General features: G+C 36.3%; 1 protein-coding gene across 4 annotated transcripts in view; it reads right to left on the bottom strand.

Annotated features, from left to right (window-relative positions):
* PSMA8 (proteasome 20S subunit alpha 8) overlaps positions 1–20,654 on the bottom strand; it is a 55,966-nt gene that overhangs the window by 24,878 nt on the left and 10,434 nt on the right. For 2 of the 4 annotated variants that reach the window (XM_016933479.3, XM_054671697.2), the window contains exons 2-4: positions 20,228–20,354; positions 12,954–13,096; positions 6,701–6,823 (exon numbers count right to left, since the gene is read on the bottom strand). In XM_016933479.3, coding sequence (XP_016788968.1) covers positions 6,701–6,823; positions 12,954–13,096; positions 20,228–20,354 — 393 coding nt within the window. The remainder of the gene's footprint in view (positions 1–6,700; positions 6,824–12,953; positions 13,097–20,227; positions 20,355–20,654) is intronic. The other 2 variants (XM_523894.6, XM_054671698.2) reach the window with 1 other exon arrangement.

The following is a 20,654-nucleotide window of genomic DNA, read 5'->3' as shown; positions in this document are numbered from 1 at the left end:
AGCCTGGGTGACAGAGAGAGATTCCGTCTCAAAAAACAAAACAAAACAAAACAAAACAAAACAAAAAAACCAAAAACTCCAACAACCCTCCCCCCTCAACAAAAACCCACAAAGTTGTTCTCTTATATAATTACATTATAATCATCACATCCCGAAAATTTAAAACAGACACAACATTATCTAATATACAATCCATATTTAAGTGTCTCTGGTTGTCCTCAAAATGTCCTTTGCATCTGTTTTTCCCACATCCAGTATACAGTCAAAAATCCTGGATTGCATAAGTTCTTTAGTGTCCTTTAAACTAGAAAAGTTTCCATGCCTTTATTTTGTTTTTCATTAACATTAACATTTTTGAAATATCTTGTAGAATGCTTTACAACTGAGATTTAGCTGATTGTTCCCTCAATCAGATTTAGGTTAAATCCAATGGCAATAATACTACTAAGGTCATGTTATTTCTTTTCCATTGCATCACAGCAGGAGGCATATAATGCCAGTTTATCCTCTTATAGGAGATGCTAAGTTTGATGGTGATGGTGGTGTCCGCCACAACTTTGTGATTAACAAGTAATATGTGGCACCACGTGAATATCCTTTTCCCAGCCATCTTTCACTTGATGGTTTTGGCACCCCTTAATGATTCTTGATCGTCCCTCTACCCTTTTCTTTTATTATTTATCTATTTTTAATTTTGTAGAGACAAGGCCTCACTATGTTGCCCAGGCTGGTCTTGAGCTCCTGGCCTCAAGTGATCCTCCCACCTTGGCCTCCCAAAGTGCTGGGATTACAGGTCTGAGCATTTTTCTTCTACCACTCCAGTCATGCTTTCATCACCATCACTCCATCCAAACTGTTCTTGTAAAGGTCACCAATGACCTGCACACTGCTAAATCCATTCATTTCACAGCCCTCTTTTTACTTGATGGAACTGAGTAAATTGATAACTCTTTCTTCAAACACTGTTTTCACTTGGGATCCAGAACACTTGTCTCCGAGTTCTCCTCCTTTGTAGACTATGCTGGGTCCTTCCCAACCTTTCCCTGGCCCAATGCCTCTAATCTAAATCAGGTCTTGCCTGGATTATTGAACATAGCCTGTAACTTATCTCCCTGCTTCTACCCTAAGTTCTCTACCATCTATTCTCAATATAGCAGCTAGAGAGACACATTAAAAGTATAAATCAGATTGTGTTATCCCAATATGTAAAAACTTCAAATGGCTTTCTACATCACTTTATTTAATATAATAATTTAAGTCCTATCCAAGGCTTTCTAGCCCTACAAGATCTAGCCCCACAAGATCTAGCCCCCTACTTCTGAATACTTCATTTCTTACCACTGTATTTCTTGTTGACTTGCTGTAGCGTAGTCACGTTGGTGCTCAAAAAGTTTGAGATTTTGAAGCATTTCAGATTTCTAATTTTTGGATTATAGATGCTTAGCCTGTATGCTCTAGCATAGAAATCTAGCTATAATAGCCTAGTTGCTATTTTTTATAAATATGGAACATGCTACTGCCTTGGGATTTTGCCCTTTTGTTTCTGTGTTTGGAACACCAAAGCAAATAACTGGCTGGCTTGCTCCTTCACTTTCTTCAGGTCTCTGTTCAAATGTCTCCTTTTCAAAGGGACCTTCCCTGACCACCTTGTGTATATCAGTCATTCTCTATCCTCCTAACCCTGTTGTCTCATTTTACTCACAGCATATATATATATATATATATATATATACACATAAACACACACCACCTTTTATATTGTCATATTTAGATTTTTATATTGTCTGTCCTCCCTTTTTCATAGGGGCAGGAATTTTCATCTGTTGAGTTCACCTCTATATTCCCATAACCTAGAACAGTATTTAATATGTAATAAAAATTCAGTATTTATAGACTGAATACTTGTTAAATGATGGGCTGTTTATATATTTTATACTTTTGATGGTGAATAATCTTTGGGAATCCTGCACTATAACATCCCTAAGTACAGAGTTATCAACTCACATGCTTATTATTCTGGTATTCAATTCCTTATTTCTGGACCTTTAGGATTTTATTTTATTTTATTTCATTTTTGAGACGGAGTCTTGTTCTGTTGTCCAAGCTGGAGTGCAGTGGTGTGATCTCGGCTCACTGCAAGCTCCGCCTCCTGGGTTCACACCATTCTCCTGCCTCAGCCTCCTGAGTAGCTGGGACTACAGGTGCCTGCCACTGCGCTCGGCTAATTTTTTTGTATTTTTAGTAGAGATGGGGTTTCACCGTGTTAGCCAGGATGGTCTCGATCTCCTGACCTTGTGATCTGCCCACCTCGGCCTCCCAAAGTGCTGGGATTACAGGCATGAGACACCGCGCCCAGCCAGGATTTTATTTTTGTATTTAGCTATGCATTAAAAATGTTAATAATCATTCTAGCCCTGCAGATGTTTATAGAAGGAGAGTTTTTAGTTAATTTAATGTAATTGGCCAAATGCCAGAACCTGTTACTCCACTAAAAAATTTTCTTTTAAGCCAAGTACAGAAAGACAAATACTTTATGATCTCACTTATATGTGGAACCTAAAAAAAAAAAATGAACTCATAGAAGCAGAGAATAGAATGGTGGTTAACAGGGGAGGGCGGAGGAGGGAAAGGGGATGGAAAGTTGTTAGTTCAAGGGTACAAAGTTTCAGTCAGGAGAAATAAATTCTGGAGATCTACTGTACAGCATGGTGACTACAGTTATTAATAACGTACTGTATATTGAAAATTGCTTAAAGAGAGTAGATTTTAAATGTTCTCATCACAAAAATAAGTATGTGAGATGATGGGTATATTAATTAGCTTGATTTAAATCATGCCACAATGTACACACACATTGAAGCATCACATTTACAACCATAAATATATAGAATTTTTTCATCTGTCAAAAATTTTCTAAATATCTTCTTCAGTACAAAAATGTATAAAGAAAAAAATCTAAAAATGAGTGTTTCCTTACTGTACCCCTGTTTTTTTAATCTGGATACTGGCAGAGCTTCATGGCAACCTGCCAACATGGCTGACTGAGTTTGTTGGACTTTTCTGCCATGGAAAGGGCAGCAGCTTGCCCTCAATGGAAGAGAAACTCACCCAGGATATAAGTTTCCCCTACTTGTGCCAACTGCTTCTGTCAGCTCTCCCACCTGTGGACTTAACTGAATACTTCCTTGCATTTTTTTTAGAAACAGTCTATGTTGTCCAGGCTGCAGTGCAGTGGCTATTTGCAGGCATGATCATAGTGCACTACAGCCTGGAACTCCTGGGCTCAAGCCATTCTCCTGCCTCAGCTTCTCAAGTAGCTAGGACTACTGCCATGCACCACTTTAGCTGACCTGAATAGCTTTCTTCACCATCATAGTATTCTAGAAAACATAGCCTCTGAGCAAGGAACTGATTGTGAGGAAGTAGGGGAATTGGCTTATGTTCATGAGATTCATTGGTTTTACTATGTTCTCTCATCACCTTGAATTAGCCAGCCTGATAGTAATTCTAGAACAGGCTATGAAGACTCAGTAATAGCAGTAGCTGTGTGACATCTTACAGGGCTAGGGTTCTGTTCTATAAGATCCTGTGTGTACCCTGAGCCATAAACTAGTAATTCATTTTTCACATGCCTACAAATCTAGGAACTAAGGAATAGATGTGTCTCATGAATATCCTTAATGGCCCACTTGTAAATCTTTGTCTCTTGTCCCCACTTGGTTCTGCTAGTTTAAAAGTTCTAGTTCTCAAGAAAAAGAAGGGGAGATAAGTGGGGAGGATGTTTCTATCAGGGGACATAATAATTTCACGGAACTACAAGCTGAGATTGCCACTTGGCCATTTTGGACTCCTCATGTTATTGAACCAACAGGCAAATAAGGGGTTACTGTAATGACAGTATGATTTGTTTTCATCATCAATGGGAATAAAGTTACCATTATACAATAGGACCAGGGAGGAGGTATCTAAAATTCAAAGGATTTTCTGGAGGCTTCTCTTAGCATTCCCCTGTAAAATGAAATAACTTAATGGAAGGCACTATTACCCATTATGGCAGGATCATTAAAGGCCCAGTCCTCATAAATAAAATCTGTGTTACATGCCAGGTAGAGAACCTCAAAAAACCAAACTGCTGGTATTAGCTATTTCTATTCTCATTTCTGCAACAGGCCATGTGGCGACAGTTTATGTTTATAACTTCCTATTTCTCCTACCCATTCTATCTTTTCCTCTACCTATACCTCATAAGCCTACAAAATAGCATTGCAAAATATGCTCAGTACCATAGCTGTGTTCTCAATAGTCCATTGCAACATTTATCAGGTTACTTGGTATAGTATGTCAGAGTAAAAAACAAACAGACATAAAAAATAAAACACAGATCCAAACAAAACAAAAAAAGAAAAACTTGATCTCATAGCTAAAATGTTATAGTTCCCAGAATTAGAAATCAAGTGAGAAGATTTTATTCTACCTTCCAAGAATGGATTTTAGAATTTATATAACATACACAGAAAATAATCTGGTCTAAAGGAAGTAGCATGATGTAATGCAAACAACATAGAATGAAATAAATAGAACATCTTGAGTTCTAATTCAGTATTGCTATTAACTAGGAATGTGAACTTTTTTGTTTTGAGACAGGGTCTCACTCTGTCACTCAGGTTGGAGTGCAGTGGTATGATCCTAGCTTACTGCAGCTTCAAACTCTTGGGCTGAAGTGATCCTTCCACATTAGCTTCCAAAGTAGCTGGGACTACAAGTGTGCACCACCAATGCCTGGCTAATATTTAAATTGTTTTTGTAGAAGTGGGGTCTTATTACATTGCCCAGGGTGGTCTCGAACTCCTGCATTCAAGTAATCCTTTTGCCTTGGCTGCCCAAAGTGCTGGGACTACAGAAGTGAGCTACCACACTAGGTTGGGAAGGTAAACTTAACAACAGCAACAAAAATCACTTAACCCCTAAATCTCAGCTGCCAAATACATAAAATAAAAAAGGTTTTCAAATGTTTTTTGTTAAAGATGATTTTTTTTAAAAGCTGCGTAATATTTCCCTCAACCAAAATCCCACCAGAAAGTGCACTACATAAAATGTAATCAGTGGGGTATCCACGTGTATGCAAGCGAGTGCGCCGTGCTTATATCCTCCTGTCCCACCATGAGAACTGAAGACACCAGAGCAGAGCAGAGTTTCAGACCAAGATGATCAACAAAATTCTCAACAACTAAAAAATTCCATAATTTTCCTGACTGAGATAAAATAAAATACTTCTCTGTACGTCCCTAAGAAGCAATCAAATTAAAACAGAAAAATTATGTAAACCTGGAAAATGTTGTGTTACGATATAGAAACAAAGGGTAATGATGTAATGATAAATGCAAACAGAAGATGGCAGGCTTTAAAATATTTAAAGATTGAGTGTGGTAACTTGGTTTGTTTAGGGCACAGATTTAGGAGACAAGAAATCTAGTACAGGTAAGAGATCTCTAGTTGACAGGAAAAAATGGTCTGATATTTGCAGCACGTAAATCTATACCTTCTGATTACTAATTAGATTACTCAGGCAGATTAAAAGGATATGTGCCACTGACATAAGTATTCTGATATTTGTTGTAAGAATAATCCACTGCTTTACTGCCTGGTTAACGGTTTACAAAACAGTATCTTATGAGTATGGTCAGTGCAAATCAAATTCTTTATTTAACACAAGCATAAAGACCAAGGCAATATTTCTCCATTAATTTATTTGGCTCTTAATAATAGTAAAATCAACTTTGTAGAAAACTATTTAAAATCTGGGTATTTAACTTTTAATAAAGTCAAAATCAGTTATATTGGATTCTGTAGTGTAGTCTTATTCTTATATACAGGAATATACAAAAATTCACTCCTGGAAGCTAGGTTTCTCTGGCATGTGGCAGTGTTTTTTTGCGGGGGGCAGGGGGGCATTGTTTGGTTGGTGTTTTTCAGACAGGGTCTTGCTCTGTCACCTGGGCTGGAGTGCAGAGACACGATTATAGCTCACTGTAACCTCAAAATTCTGGACTCAAGCAATCCCCCTGTCTCAGCCTCCCAAGTATCTGGAACCATGGGTGTGTACTACCGTGCCTGGCTGAGCCCTATACTTTTGTATTGGATTTGAGTGCACCATTAAACAAAGTCATTACTGTAGTTGGGTGTCAAAACAAGAATAACAGCTTATCCAGAAAACAAACTATATGCTAGGAATTATGTAGAGATCATTGCTACATACTAGCACATGAGTATAGATTCATAGTTTAGGGTGCTCTGACTCTCCTAGAATGGAGAAGATGAATTAAATATTTCAGTATGAATTTAAATGTCCATCTAATTCTTTGTTAAAAGAAGAAGGACTATTTCTGCTTGAAGCAAGCGTCTATATAGTACAATATTAATTTGGAATAATAAATAAATAGGAACTGGATATTTCTCTTACTTGGCCATTTATAAACACTTACTTTGGTCACATCTTTTCAAAAGACCTTGTGCTTACAAAATTAAGGTGATTCTTTATCCAACCAAAATCATTGTAGTTTCTGACGAGCTGAATAGTTACATTTTACCAATATCAATATTTAATGCAACATACTTTTGTCATGTCTCTCAAAGCAATAAAGCATTTACATTGAATATTTACTAAACTTCTAAAAAAAGTATTAATAAATTCATGACTCACCTTCCAAGCATGATAAGTACCAGAAGGATCTGTCTGATACAATCTTGAGATACCATCATCATCAAAACCTACAATTAAGGCAGAAATACCAAAAGGTCTTCGTCCATTGCTTTGGGTATATTTCTAGAAAAATAAAATGTATTTTTAGAATAAAACTATTACTTACAAAATAAAAATTCTAATAATAAAGCATTGCTGCCCAAATGATCCACTTCCCTAATTCTTATTCTACATATATTAATGATCTTTTTCCTAACCCTTTCTGGAGCAATCTCAGTTCATGATGAAATTTTAAAAAATTATGCTATACAGTCTATACAATAAAATCAGAAGTTTATTTACATATAGTCTTAAAATCACTTTCTTGTTGCTTTGTATACGTTTGGTAACATCACTAGACTGTAATTTCTAATATAGCAGAGACCTGTTTCATGCATTTTGGTTCTTAGTAAAGTTGATTTCAATAAGCTGTGCTTTGGAAACATGTCCTCAGCTTACCTTGAGGGACGCTATAAATGTTACTATTATTATCAAGTATTCTTACTTGACACTATTTTTATCAAGGACATTCTGTTCACTATATACTAGGTTATCTCTAATTAAAAACCCAAGTAAAACATTTCTTTCATTCCCAAAACAAGAAAACCTTTGTTTATCCTGAAGAAGAGCATGCTGTTTCCTCACAGACAATGGGTCACTGGAAACCAATTGTATGTATTTCTACTTTAGTGGTAGGGAACTTCCTGGAATTTGTGCTCTAAGGAGTAGAATTCACACTGAGACTCGTGCCCCAAAAGTCATGCAAAGAAGCATTCCTGACAGAAAGCTAAGGACTAATTTTTTTTTTTTTTTAAGAGACAGGGTTTCACCATGTTGGTTGGCCAGGCTGGTCTCGAACTCCTGACCTCAGGGGATCTGCCTGCCCTGGCCTCCCAAAGTGCTGGGATTATAGGTATGAGCCACCGCGCCCGGTCTAAGGACTAAATTTTTAGGCAACTTCATATACTATAAATAATTCTGTGGCTGTATATAACTGTATGTAACTGTGGCTTGAAATAGCTTTACATCAGCCTTCTTCCTGGTCTTGCCTATGTATCATATCTATTTTCTTATTTTCCAATTTTATTATATGTATTTTAAAAAATATTTATTTATTTTTAGGTTGGATGCAGTGGCTCACGCCTGTAATCCCACCACTTTGGGAGGGCAAGGCAGGCAGATCGCTTGAGCCCAGCAGTTCGTGACCAGCCTGGGCAACATAGGGAAACCCTGTCTCTACAAAAATAAAAAATTAGCCAGGCATGGTGGTGTGCATCTGTGGTACCAGCTACTGGGGAGGCTGAGGTGGGAGAATCACTTGAGCCTGGGAGGTTGAGGCTTCAGTGAGACGAGATCATGCCACTGCACTCCAGCCTGGGTGACAGAGTGAGATCCTGTCTCAAAAAAACAACAACAAAATCTATATAGAGTAGCATACTCTGTATGTGTATATATTATATACAATATATGCACACACACTGTATATATATTGTATATATATTTTATATATAATATATATAAAATATACACACACACTATTATATATATAAAATATATATACACACACAGTATGCTATTCTCTATTTCTACAAACACAACTTTTTTAGTGTCCACATATGAATAAAGACATGCAGTATTTGTCTTCCTCTGCATGACTTATTTTACATAACACAATGTCCTCCAGGCTCATTCATGTTATGACGAATGACAGAATTTCATTCTTTTTTATGGCTAAGTAGTATTCAATTGTGTATCTATACCACATTTTCTTTATCCATTTATCTGTTGATGAATGCTTAGGCTGGTTGTATATCTTCCCTATTGTGAATACTGCTGTGATAAACACAGGGGTGCATACATCTCTTGGATATACTGATTTCTTTACCTTTGGATGATGCATAACCAGTAGTGGGATTGTGGGATTAGAGGATAGTTCTACTTCTATAATAGTTTTCTGAGGAACCTCCATACTATTTTCCATAATGTCTGTATTAATTTACATTTCCACCAACAGCGTATAGGAGTTCCCCTTTCTCTGTATCCTTGCCAGCATTTGTTATTTTTTGTCTTTTTGATAATAGCCATTCTGAGGTGAGATGACATCACTGTGGTTTTGATTAGCATTTATCTGATGATTAGTGATGTTGAACATTTTTTATATACATGTTGGCCATTTGTATTTCTTCTTTTGCAAAATGTCTACTCAGTTCATTTGCCCATTTTTTAGGAAGATTATTTGGGTTTGTTTGGTTTTCAGTTCTTTGAGTTCCTCGTACATTCCAGATATTAATCCCTTGTCAAATGAATATTTTGCAAATATTTTCTCTCATTTTGCAGATGGACTCCTCACTCTGTTGACTGTTTCTTTGGCTGTGCAGAAGCTTTTTAGTTTGATATAATCTCATTTGCCTAATTTTGCTTTTGGTGCTTGTGCTTTTAAAGTCTTATCCATAAAAATATTTGCCTAGCCCAAGGTCCTAAAGCATTTCCTCTATATTTTCTTCTAGTAGATTTATAGTTTTGGATCATACGTTAAAGTCTTTAGTCCATTTTAAGTAGATTTTTGTATATGATGAGAGAGAGACAGAGGTTTCATTTCATTTTGTATGCATATCCAGTTTTCCCAGCTCCATTTATTGAAGTGGCTGTCCATTCTCCAATGTACGTTTCTGACATTTCTGCTGAAAATCAGTTGAATGTATGTAGATTTATTTCTGGGTTCTCTATTCTGTTCCATCGGCCTATGTGTCTGCTTTTTACAAAAGCACCGTGCTATTTTGGTTACTGTATCTCTGAATATATTTTGATTTCAGGTAGTGTGATGGCACCAGCTTTGTTCTTTTTGTTCAAAATTGGTTTGACTATTTCCTAATGTCCTAGTTCACACCTAGGTATAAAGTAGCTGTTGTAAATATACCTTAGAGGGAAGACTCTTTTATTTTATTTCCTTAATGAACCTTTTCTTTTTTTTTTGACAGAGTCTCACTCTGTCGCCCAGGCTGGAGTATGGTGGTATGATCTTGGCTTACTGCAACCTCCGTCTCCTGGGTTCAAGCAATTCTCCTGCCTCAGCCTTCCAAGTAGCTGGGGTTACAGGTGCGCACTACCACATCCAGCTGTTTTTTTTATTTTTTGTAGAGATGAGGTTTCACCATTTTGCCCACGCTGGTCTTGAACTCCTGGGCTCTGGGCTCAAGTGATCTGCCCACCTCGGCCTCCCGAAGTGCTGGGATTACAGGCATAAGCCACCGTGCCTAGACTAATGAATCATTTTCTTAAGATAAAAAAGTAGGCTGGGCGCGGTGGCTCACGCCTGTAATCCCAGCACTTCGGGAGGCTGAGGCGGGTAGATCACGAGGTCAGGAAATCGAGACCATCCTGGCCAACATGGTGAAACTCCGTCTCTACTGAAAATACAAAAATTAGCTGGGCGTAGTGGCACGTGCCTGTAATCCCAGCTACTCAGGTGGCTGAGGCAGGAGAATCACTTGAACGAGGGAGTTGGAGGTTGCAGTGAGCCGAGAAGATTGCACCACTGCACTCCAGCCTGGTGACAGAGTGAGACTCCATCTCAAAACAAACAAAAAACAAATAAACAAACAAAAAAAACAAAACTACAAAAGGTGCATATGAGATATCGATCTTCTGCCGGAGAGCCCCAGGCCTTCTCGGTGGTAATTCCATTCTTATGACTATGTTTCCGTAAATACACTCTGCATAGCCTTGATATTTCTGGAAGAAAACCTAAAAACTACAATTGGGAATTTTGTGTATACAATGTTCTGTTCCTTGTATTTGGTGAATGTGTTTTTAATGATTAGGAAAATCGAAGCAAATAAAATAAGTAGAATAATGTAATGTTGGACTTCCTTGCAACCTGCATTAACAAATTTCAAGAAATCAAAATAGGGCAATTTTGTTATAAGCTAATCAGTTAAAACTTACATATATAGGATACATAATGAGTTTATTAAAAATCTCTATAAAAACAAATGGTAAAATTTGACTGGGCACAGTGGCTCATGCCTGTAATCCCAGCACTTTGGGAGGCTGAGACGGGCAGATCACTTGAGCTCAGGAGTTCGAGACCAGCCTGGCCAACATGGTGAAACATCATCTGTACAAAAAATACAAAAGTTAGCCAGGTGTGGTGGCATGTGCCGGTAATCCCAGCTACTCAGGAGGCTGGGGTATAAGCATTGCTTGAACCTGTGCGGCAGAGGTTGCAGGGAGCTGAGATCAGGCCACTGCACTCCAGTCTGGGCAACAGAGCAAGAGTCTGTCTCAAAAAATAAAAAAATAAAAAAAAATAAAACAAATGGTAAAACTCATGCCAAAAAGTGTTCTAAAAACCTAAAATGTCTTAAATCATTTACTCTATAATGCGAGCCAACAAAGTTCATATTATAGTGATGCTCATTTTACAAATTAAAAAAAAATTAAAGGCAAAGTAGGAAAATAGTTTGCCCAAGGCATTAACTAAGAAGTAGCAAAGCCAGGATTTAAACTCCAAAATTCTGGCTCCTGAAGGCACACTCTTAACCACTTGAGTACATGTCAAAAGATAGTTTACAAAAGGAGAAATGAAATCAGCAAACCAATAGGTGGAAAAAAAGTTCAACCTCATCACTAATTATAAGACACAAATTAAAACAACTATTATAGTACTGTGTGATACTTATTTGCAAAATAAAAGAACAATGAAAAACCTAATGCTGATGATTCTTCAAGGATACATTTATACATTGCTAGCTGTACAATAAAAATTGTTTCAATCTTTCTAAAGCAATTTAGCTACATATAAAAAGAATCTGAAAACCAATTACAATTTTTAATCTCGTAATCCCATACTAAAAAATAAATTTAACAATATAATTCCAAAAATAAAAACAAAAGCTGTGGGAAAGAGTATTATCATTAGAGCAGCAGAGAGAGAATAAGAGAGAGAAGAAAAATGAAAGAAACCAGGAACAATGTAACTAAATTATGACATAGCAACTAGAAACAGTATTACATTGTTAGAATAATAACTAAAAAGACAATGTTGCATATATAAAATATACTTAAAATTAGTTAAAAAAAAGTTGTAGACATCATGATTATACTTAATGTTAAGCTATGTATTTATGCATGGATTGAGGAGAAATCATATCTGATCAGTTATGTTTAGGTTTTGCTTTAGTCCATTTTGTGCTGCTATTCCAGAATACCTGAGAGTAGGTAATGTATAAAGAACAGACATTTGCTTCTTACAGTTCTGGAAATTGAGTAGTCCAAGACTGACAAGGGTACATCTAGCCGCTTTCATGCCATGCCATGTCATCCCATCACAGAAGGTGAAAGGGCAAGAGAGATGAGAGAGAGCAAGAGATTGAGCCCTTTTATAATTGGTATAATTATAAAAGATTAAGCCCTTTTATAATTGGTATTAATCCATTTATGACGGTGGAACCCTAAACTCCTCCCATTAGTCCCCACCTCTCAACACTGTGACATCAGGGATTAAGTTTCTAACCCAAACTTTTGGGGGACACATTCAAACCATAGCAATGTTGCAGGTAAAAGAATAATGCAGGCCAGGCACCGTGGCTCATGCCTATAATCCCAGAACTTTGGGAGGTCAAGGTGGGCGGACTGCTTGAGCTCAGGAGTTCAAGACCAACCTGGGCAATATAGCAAAACCCCATCTGTACAAAAAATACAAAAATTTGCTGGGCATGGTGGCTTATGCCTGTGGTCACAGCTACTCAGGAGGCTGAGGTGGGAGGATTGCTTGAGCCCAGAAGGTCGAGGCTGCAGTGGGCCAAGATCATACCACTACACTCTAGCCTGGGCAACAAAGTGAGACCCTGTCTCAAAAAACACAAAAACAAAAACAAAAACAAAACAAAACAAAAAAGGTACTTCTCTGGAAAACTTCAAATAACTCTTTGTATTAATCTCCAGAAGTGTAGAAATCTCCTTAAAAGATCAGACTTACTGTTTTTTTTAATTTGAATGTAATTCCCAGAATTAATACTGATCCAGATTTCTAGTGATTAAATCAATCCATTTTACTGGAATAAAAATATGAATATAAAGTAAGTGTGAGAAATAAGAAATTTAATATATTTAATAGACTACATGGTTGGAGTAACTGTAGTACTTCTATGATAGGACTTATAATGATGAAAAAGGAGAAAGCTTAACAAAGTATGTTAGAATATTAGCTTACCTGCTTTAAAGTTGCTATGAAGCGAGTTATGTATTCTACAGTGACTGGGTCCTCAACCGTAAGCTTATGGCTCTGGCACTCCACACAGGCTCTGTTTATTACTACTCTAGCATCAGCAGTAAGTCCTACAAAAATTGTCAAAACTTCACAAAAACCACAAAAACATATTTTTTACAATACATTTTTCCTTGTCAAATGGGTTTTATTCACAATGAAATCTTTCTTATCCCTTTTTTCTCAATACATGCTCATTTTAAAAGACTTGTAAGATAAAGTGTCATTTGTCCTACATTCTGATTTATTTCAAGATTTAAGTTGATCCATTCTTATTTGTTTTTTATAGAAGATGTTTTAAAGAATAATAGTAAACTTGATTTATTCTTATGAAAACAATAATATTACTTAATTATCATATATTCACTGAATTCAAACTACATTAACAAAGCTGTGACATGTCACTTCTCAGTTTTTTGTATAAAACCACGAGTTTGAAAATGAAGAATGCTAAAATAGAAAACACTTGACCTTGCTCTTGCAATAACAAACTATCATGTGATTAATTCTCAACACTTCTGTAAGGAGACAGAATGTGTTTCTATCAAAAGAGCAACAAACTGACCATGAACTTTAACTGATGCAATGGTTGCAAACATTTCTATTAAACTTTGGCATTTGACTTTTCCATGTCCACTTTGTTTCTTTCCCTCCTCTCTTAATACTAACTAAATTGCCAAGAAAGTGCATTCACAAAATCTTGGAAGCGTAGTCATTTCTAACAAAATCACTGGTCTTTTGCTGTCACAAATTCTTGTTTCCCTTCCACACCATTTCTAATCCTGTTTCTACAAACCTGGAAGAATCTTCAGTCCCTGAAGATAGTTAATATGAATATGCTACTCTTAACCATCACTCATAGTTGGGTAGAAATTGTAATCAGATACTCAGTTAAATGAAGAGAAACTGATTCTCTTTTTCCCTTTGCAAATGTTATCTATGAGAAAGAAATGGCAAGAAACTGATTTAGTCTTTCCTATGGATGAAAACATCACTCAATTTGAAATATGATCAAACAGAATATGTATTTATAGTCTTTCCTATGGATGAAAACGTCACTCAATCTGAAATATGATTAAACAAAGTATTTCCCCTTTACAATGTAAATACCATCCAAGCCTGAGGAAACAAAAGTAACATACTTAGGAAAGTAGTAATATAATTGATTCGAGGAAAAAATAGTGATAAGTTTGTCAAAGTATATGAGCAACATAGTTATGTGTATGTCTGTTTTCAATAAGTAGCAAGATTATTATTAATTGGCTAGCAGAGAACAAATTCTATTTTAACAAATTACAATTAAAATTTACATTTAATGAGTCACAAGACTTGCTTGAAGCCAGGTGTTTGCGACTAGCCTGAGCAACGCAGAGAGACCCCGGTTTCTACAAAAAAATTAAAAAGCTAGCAGGCCATGCTGGCACATGCCTGTAGTCCTAGCTACTTGGGAGGCTGCGGCCGGGGGATTGCTTGAGCCCAGGAGTTTAAGGCTGCAGTGAGCTATGATCGTGCCACTGTACTCCCACTGGGGGTGACAAAGTGAAAACCTGTCTCTGAAAGAAAAAAAAAGGAATCAAATTAAAATTTAAGTTTAAAATTACAATTTCACTTTGCTTAAAAATAAACAATCTACAGAAAAAAATGAGTATTCAGTCTAGTGCTCTGAAATATGTACAGGTTGAGTATCCCTCATCGCTCATCTGAAAATGCTTGGGATCAGAAGTGTTTCAGATGTTTTTCCAGGTTTTGGAATATTTGCGTTATACTTACTGGTTGGGCATCCCTAATCTGAAAATCAAAAATCCAAAAGGCTCCAATGAGCATTTCCTTTGAGCATCATGTTGGTGCTCAAAAATTTTTAGATTTTGGAACATTTTGGATTTTCCAATTGGGTGTGTTCAACCTGTACCACAATTTTATATTGAGGATACAATCATAATGTAAAACTTCTGCTATTAAGTGGAATTCCACATGGTACATGAAATAATTTTTTTGTAGTCCAACTTATTTTTTCACCTGTACTTTTAGTGTCATATTCAAGAAATCATTTCCAAATCTAATCTCATGAAGCTTTCCCACTATGCTTTATATTTTCAGCTCTTATGTTTAGGTCTTTCATTCATTTTGAGTTAATTTTTGTATGTGATGTTAGGTAGAGTCCTACTTCACTCTTTTTATGTGAATATTCAGTTTCCCCTGCACCATTTGTTTAGAAGATTGTCTTTTGCCCCACTGTAGTCTTGGCATCCTTGATAAAAGTCATTTGACCATATCATATATGCAAGGATTTATTACTACGCTCTCTATTCAATTCCATTAGTTACATGTCTTTCATTAAGCCAGTCATGAAACTATTTTGCTTACTGTATCTTTGTAGTAGCTTTCAAAAACAAGACATGTGAGACCTCCAAGTTGGCTCTTCTCTTTCAAAATTGTTTTGTCATTCCATATGAATGTCATAATTCTTTTTTATTTAAAAAAATCATTGAAATTTTGTTAGGGATGACATTGAATCTAAATTGCTTTGGATAATATTGACATGTTAATAATCCTGAGTCTTCCAATCCATGAATGCGGGATGTCTTTCCATTTGTGTCTTTTTCAATTTCTTTCAGCAATGTTTTACATTTTTCAGAGTACAAATCTTTTACCTCCTTAAATTCATTCCCAATAAGTATTTTATTCTTTTTGATGCTATTGACATGGAATTGTTTTACTTAGTTTCCTTTCCTGACGGTTCATTGTCAGTACATAGAAATGATTTGGGGCTTGGTGTGGTGACTCACACCTTTATTGTAACACTTTGGGAGGCTGAGATGGGAGGATCACTTGAGGCCAAGAGTTTGAGACCAGCCTGGGAAACATAGTGAGATCCTGTCTCTACAAAAATAAAAATTAAAAAAAATTGCCAGGTGCAGTGGCACACACCTGCATTCAGGAGGCTGAGGTGGGAGGGTTGCTTGAGCCCTGGAGTTCAAGGCTGCAGTGAGCTATGGTGATGCCACTGTGCTTCAGGCTGAGTGATAGAGTGAGACCCTGTTTCAAATTAAAAAGAAAAAGAAAGAAATTACTCCAGGGTGTTGATTTTGTGTCCTACAACTTTGCTCAATTTGTTTATTATTTGTAACATTTTTGGTGGAATCTTTAGTATTCTATATAAGATCATGTCTTCTGTGAACAGAGATGATTTTTCTTCCTTCCCAATTTGGATACCTTTATTTATTTTTCTTTCCTAACTGCTCTGGCTAAGACTTTCATTACTATGTTGAATAGCAGCGGCAAAAGTGGGCATCTTTATCTTGTTCCTGGTTCTAGAGGGAAAGCTTTCAATCTTTCACCACTGAGTATGATGTCAGCTGTGAATTTTTTACATAGATAGCCTGAATTGTGTTGTGGTGATTTCCTTTTATTTCTAGTTTGTTGGGTGCCATTACCAAGAAAGAGTGTTAAATTTTGTCAAATGCATTTTCTATATAATTTATATAATTATATAGTTTTTTTCTTTCCTTCTGTTAATGTGGTATATTACATTGATTGATCTTCATATGTTGAGCCATGCTTGCACTCCAGGAATAGATCCAAATTGGTCATGATGTATTATTATTTTAAAGTTCTGAATTTGGTTTGCTACTAGTTTGTTGAGGATTTTTGCTCACTGCTCATAAGGGATATTTGTCTATAGTTTTCTTTTCTTGTAATGTCTTTGGCTTTGGCATTATGTTAATATTGGTCTCATAGATTAAACTTGGAAGTGTTTACTCCTTAACTTTTTGGAAGAGTTTCAGAAGGACTGCTATTAATTCTTCATTAAAATGTTTGGTAGGATTCACTGGTGAAGTCGTTAGATCCTAGACTTTCCTTTGTTGGGAGGTTTTTGATAACTCATTCAATGTCTTATTGTGTCTGTTCAGATTTTCTATTAATATATCTTATTGAGCAAGGTGTGTTTCAAGGAATTCTGTCTATGTACAATTGTTCACAGTACTCTCTTAAAATTGTTTTTAAGAATTAAAACTGTAAAACTGGCACTAATGTCCCCTTCTTCATTTCTCATTTTACTTGAGTCTTCTCTCTTTTTTTCTTAGTCAATCTAGCTAAAGAGTTGTCAGTTTCGTTGATCTTTTCAAAGAACCAACTCTTGGTTTTGTTATTTTTCTCTTTTGTTTTTCTATTCTGTTATTTATCTATGTTCTGATCTTTATACTTCTTTTTCTCAAATTTAGCACTACAATATTTTATAACAGTAGAAAGCTGAAAACACTACATGCTAACAAACAATATGATATACAATCTAGGGGAAAGAGTCATCAGGGATTTATTACTTCTTTCTACTAGCTTTAAACTTAGTTTATTCTTATTTTCCTAGTTTTAAGGTATAAAGGCAGGCTGTTGAATTGAGATCTTTCTTTTTTAATGTAAATGTTTATGGCTATAAATTTTCCTATTAGCAATACTTTCAATACATTCCCCAAGTTTTGATATGTTGGGCTTTTATTTGCCTTTCTCTCAAGATATCTGTTCATTTCCCTTGTGATTTTTTTCATTGCCCCATGGGTGATTTAGGAATATATTGCTTAACTCCACGTGTTTGTGGATTTTCATGTCTTCCTTCCACTATTAATTTCTAGTTCCATTCCATTTTGATAAGAAAAAAATACTCTGTATGGTTTCAGTCTTCTTTTTTTTTTTTTTTTTTTGAGACAGGGTGATATGGTTTGGATCTCCGTACCCACCCAAATCTCATGTATAACTGTAATCCCCAAAGTTGGAGATGGGGCCTGGTATAAGGTGATTGGCTCATGGGGATGGTTTCTCATGACTAGCTTAGCACTATCCCCCAATGCTGTTCTTGTGATAGAGTTCTAACGAGATCTGATTGTTTAAATGTATTTGGCACCTCTCCCTTCTCTCTCTCTTCTTCCTGCTCTGGCCATGTGAGATGTCTCACTCCCCCTTTGCCTTCTACCATGATTGAAAGCTTACTGAGGCCGCCCAAAAGCAGAAGCTGCTATGCTTCCTGTACAGCCTGCGGAACTGTGAACCAATTAAATATCTTTTCTTTATAAGTTACCCAGTCTCAGGTATTTCTGTTTTGTTGTTGTTGTTTTTCAGGTGTTTCTTTATAGCAATGCAAGAATGGACTGATACATAGGGTCTCACTCTGTTGCCTGGACTGGAATGCAGTGGTGTGATCACAGCTCACTGCAGCCTCAACCTGCTGGGTTCAATGGATCTTCCCAGCCCAGCCTCCCAAGTAGCTGGGACTATAGGCACACGCCACCATCCCCAGCTAATTTTTGCATTTTTTTTGAGATGAAGTTTCACCATGTTGCTGAGACAGGCTCGAACTTTTGGGCTCAAATGATCTGCCTGCCTCAGCTTTCCAAGATCTTGGGATTACAGGTATGAGCCACCATGCCTGGATGCTTCAATGTTTTTATATTTATTAAGACTTGTTTTGTGAAAAGATAATTCCTTTTTAAAGACAGTACAATAAAGGTATTTTTGTTTTTCTGAATGAGGTTTTAATTTTTTTATTTTTTAAGAGATAGTATCTTGCTCAGTTGCCCAGGCTGAACTCAAACTTCTAAGCTCAAGTAATTCTCCTGCCTCGACCTCCTGAGTAGGTGCAATTACAGATGTGCACCATCATGTGTGGCTTGAATGAGATTGTTAAACTTCAATATAAAATTACAGTTAAAAAAAAAACCCAATCAGAAGATGAGGAAAAAAAAAAAAGACAAGAGGCATGTCTTATTTGCTGTATAGGGGCAAATAAGCACATAAAAACAAGTTCAAAATTATTAGCCGTGAGGGAAATAAAAATTAAACTTACGATTAGATATCAGTACACATGTATAAGAATATAAAAAATGAAGAAAAGCAACAATAGCAAATGCTGATAACACAGAGCAAATGAATCACTCATACAGTGCTAGTTGGAATTTAAAATAGTATAACCACTCTGGACTGGCAGTGTTTCATAAAACTAAGCATGGATTATCATATAATCCAGCAACTATACTCTTAGGAATTTGTCCCAGAGAAATGAAATCCTACTTTCACTCAAAAATCTGTAAACAAATATTCATAGAGGCGTTATTTACAATAGTCAAAAATTGGAAATAACCCAAATGTCCCTCAATAGGAGAGTTAACAAACCCACTGGTGCCTTTATTCCATGGAATACTACTCAGTAATAAAAAGGAATGGATATATGCAACAACTTGCATGAACTGCAAGGGAATTATGCTGAATAAAAAAGATTAATCTGAAAGGGTTATATATTATATAACTTTATCCATATAACATTCTCAAAATGACAAAATTATAGAGATACAGAATAGATAGCAGTTTCCAGAAAGTGGAGATGGTGAGAAGAAATAGCATGAGGTAGCCTTGTGGTGATGGAAGAGTTATGTATCTTGACTGTGGTGATGACTACATGAATCTACATATGTGGTTAGTGTAATAAAACTGCACACAGAGGCCGGGCGCGGTGGCTCACACCTGTAATCCCAGCACTTTGGGAGACTGTGGCGGGTGGATCACCCGAGGTCAGGAGTTCAAGACCAGCCTGACCAACATGGAGAAACCCCGTCTCCACTAAAAATACAAAATTAGCCGGGTGTGGTGATGCATGCCTGTAATCCCAGCTACTCGGGAGGCTGAGGCAGGAGAATTGCTTGAACCCGGGCGGTGGAGGTTGCAGTGAGCCGAGATCGCGCCATTGCACTCCAGCCTGGGCAACAAGAGTGAAACTCTGTCTCAAAAATTAAAACAAATACAAAAACAAAAAACTACATACATGTACATGAACATGCAAGTGAATGCATGTAAAACTGGCAAAATCTGAATACACTCTCACCAAATGTCAATTTACTGGTTTTGAAGATGTTACCATTTAGGGAAACTGTGTAAAGGGGACTTTCTATGTTTTTGGTAGCTTCTTCTAAATCTGTAATTATTTAAAAATAAAAAGTTTTGAAAAGAAAATAGCTACCTAAATTTTGAAGTAAAGTAATATATATCTTTTAACATTTGTACTTTATCAAAAATCCTGGTTCACAAAGTTAGTATTTGCTTTAAAATGTAGGATATATTGTTTGTAGAACAACTCCACATGTTTTATAAATATAGCACAACTGCAGCACTGAGGTTAACTGTGTTGCCCTACTACAGTAAGACACTATGCATCATTATTGTAGGACCTTAAGTACCTGCAAAAGCCATGCAGACATGGTCATCAAGGGCACAAATTTTCCTCACAGTTCTTTCATCTTGAAGCTTGGCAACAGATTTTTTTTCTACCCCAAGAACAACTATATTGGTACCTCGAATTCCGACCTGTCAAGTCATTAAAATACATATATATTCAGATGTCAGTTTAAAATATAAAACCAAGTTATTCTAACATATGACTTAGGGGAAATGACTTCTCCTTAAGTATTCAATAAAAACAAGAAAAGTAACTTTCTAGAAAACAGCTTCATAGGTATAGGCTTACTGGAGATCCATTCCCCAGACTCAAAGCAAGGAAGACAAATAGGTAGAAATTGCAAAGAAAATACCACCAATGCTGAAATTATGAGTGTCCTAATCTCATACAATACACCTGAAAAAAGCACTATCTAAATACGATAAGTT

This window comes from Pan troglodytes, chromosome 17, assembly GCF_028858775.2.
Source record: "Pan troglodytes isolate AG18354 chromosome 17, NHGRI_mPanTro3-v2.0_pri, whole genome shotgun sequence".
NCBI classification, from domain to species: domain Eukaryota; kingdom Metazoa; phylum Chordata; class Mammalia; order Primates; family Hominidae; genus Pan; species Pan troglodytes.
The sequence above is the reverse complement of the archived record's forward strand: the minus strand, read 5'-3'. Positions and strand labels throughout refer to the sequence as shown.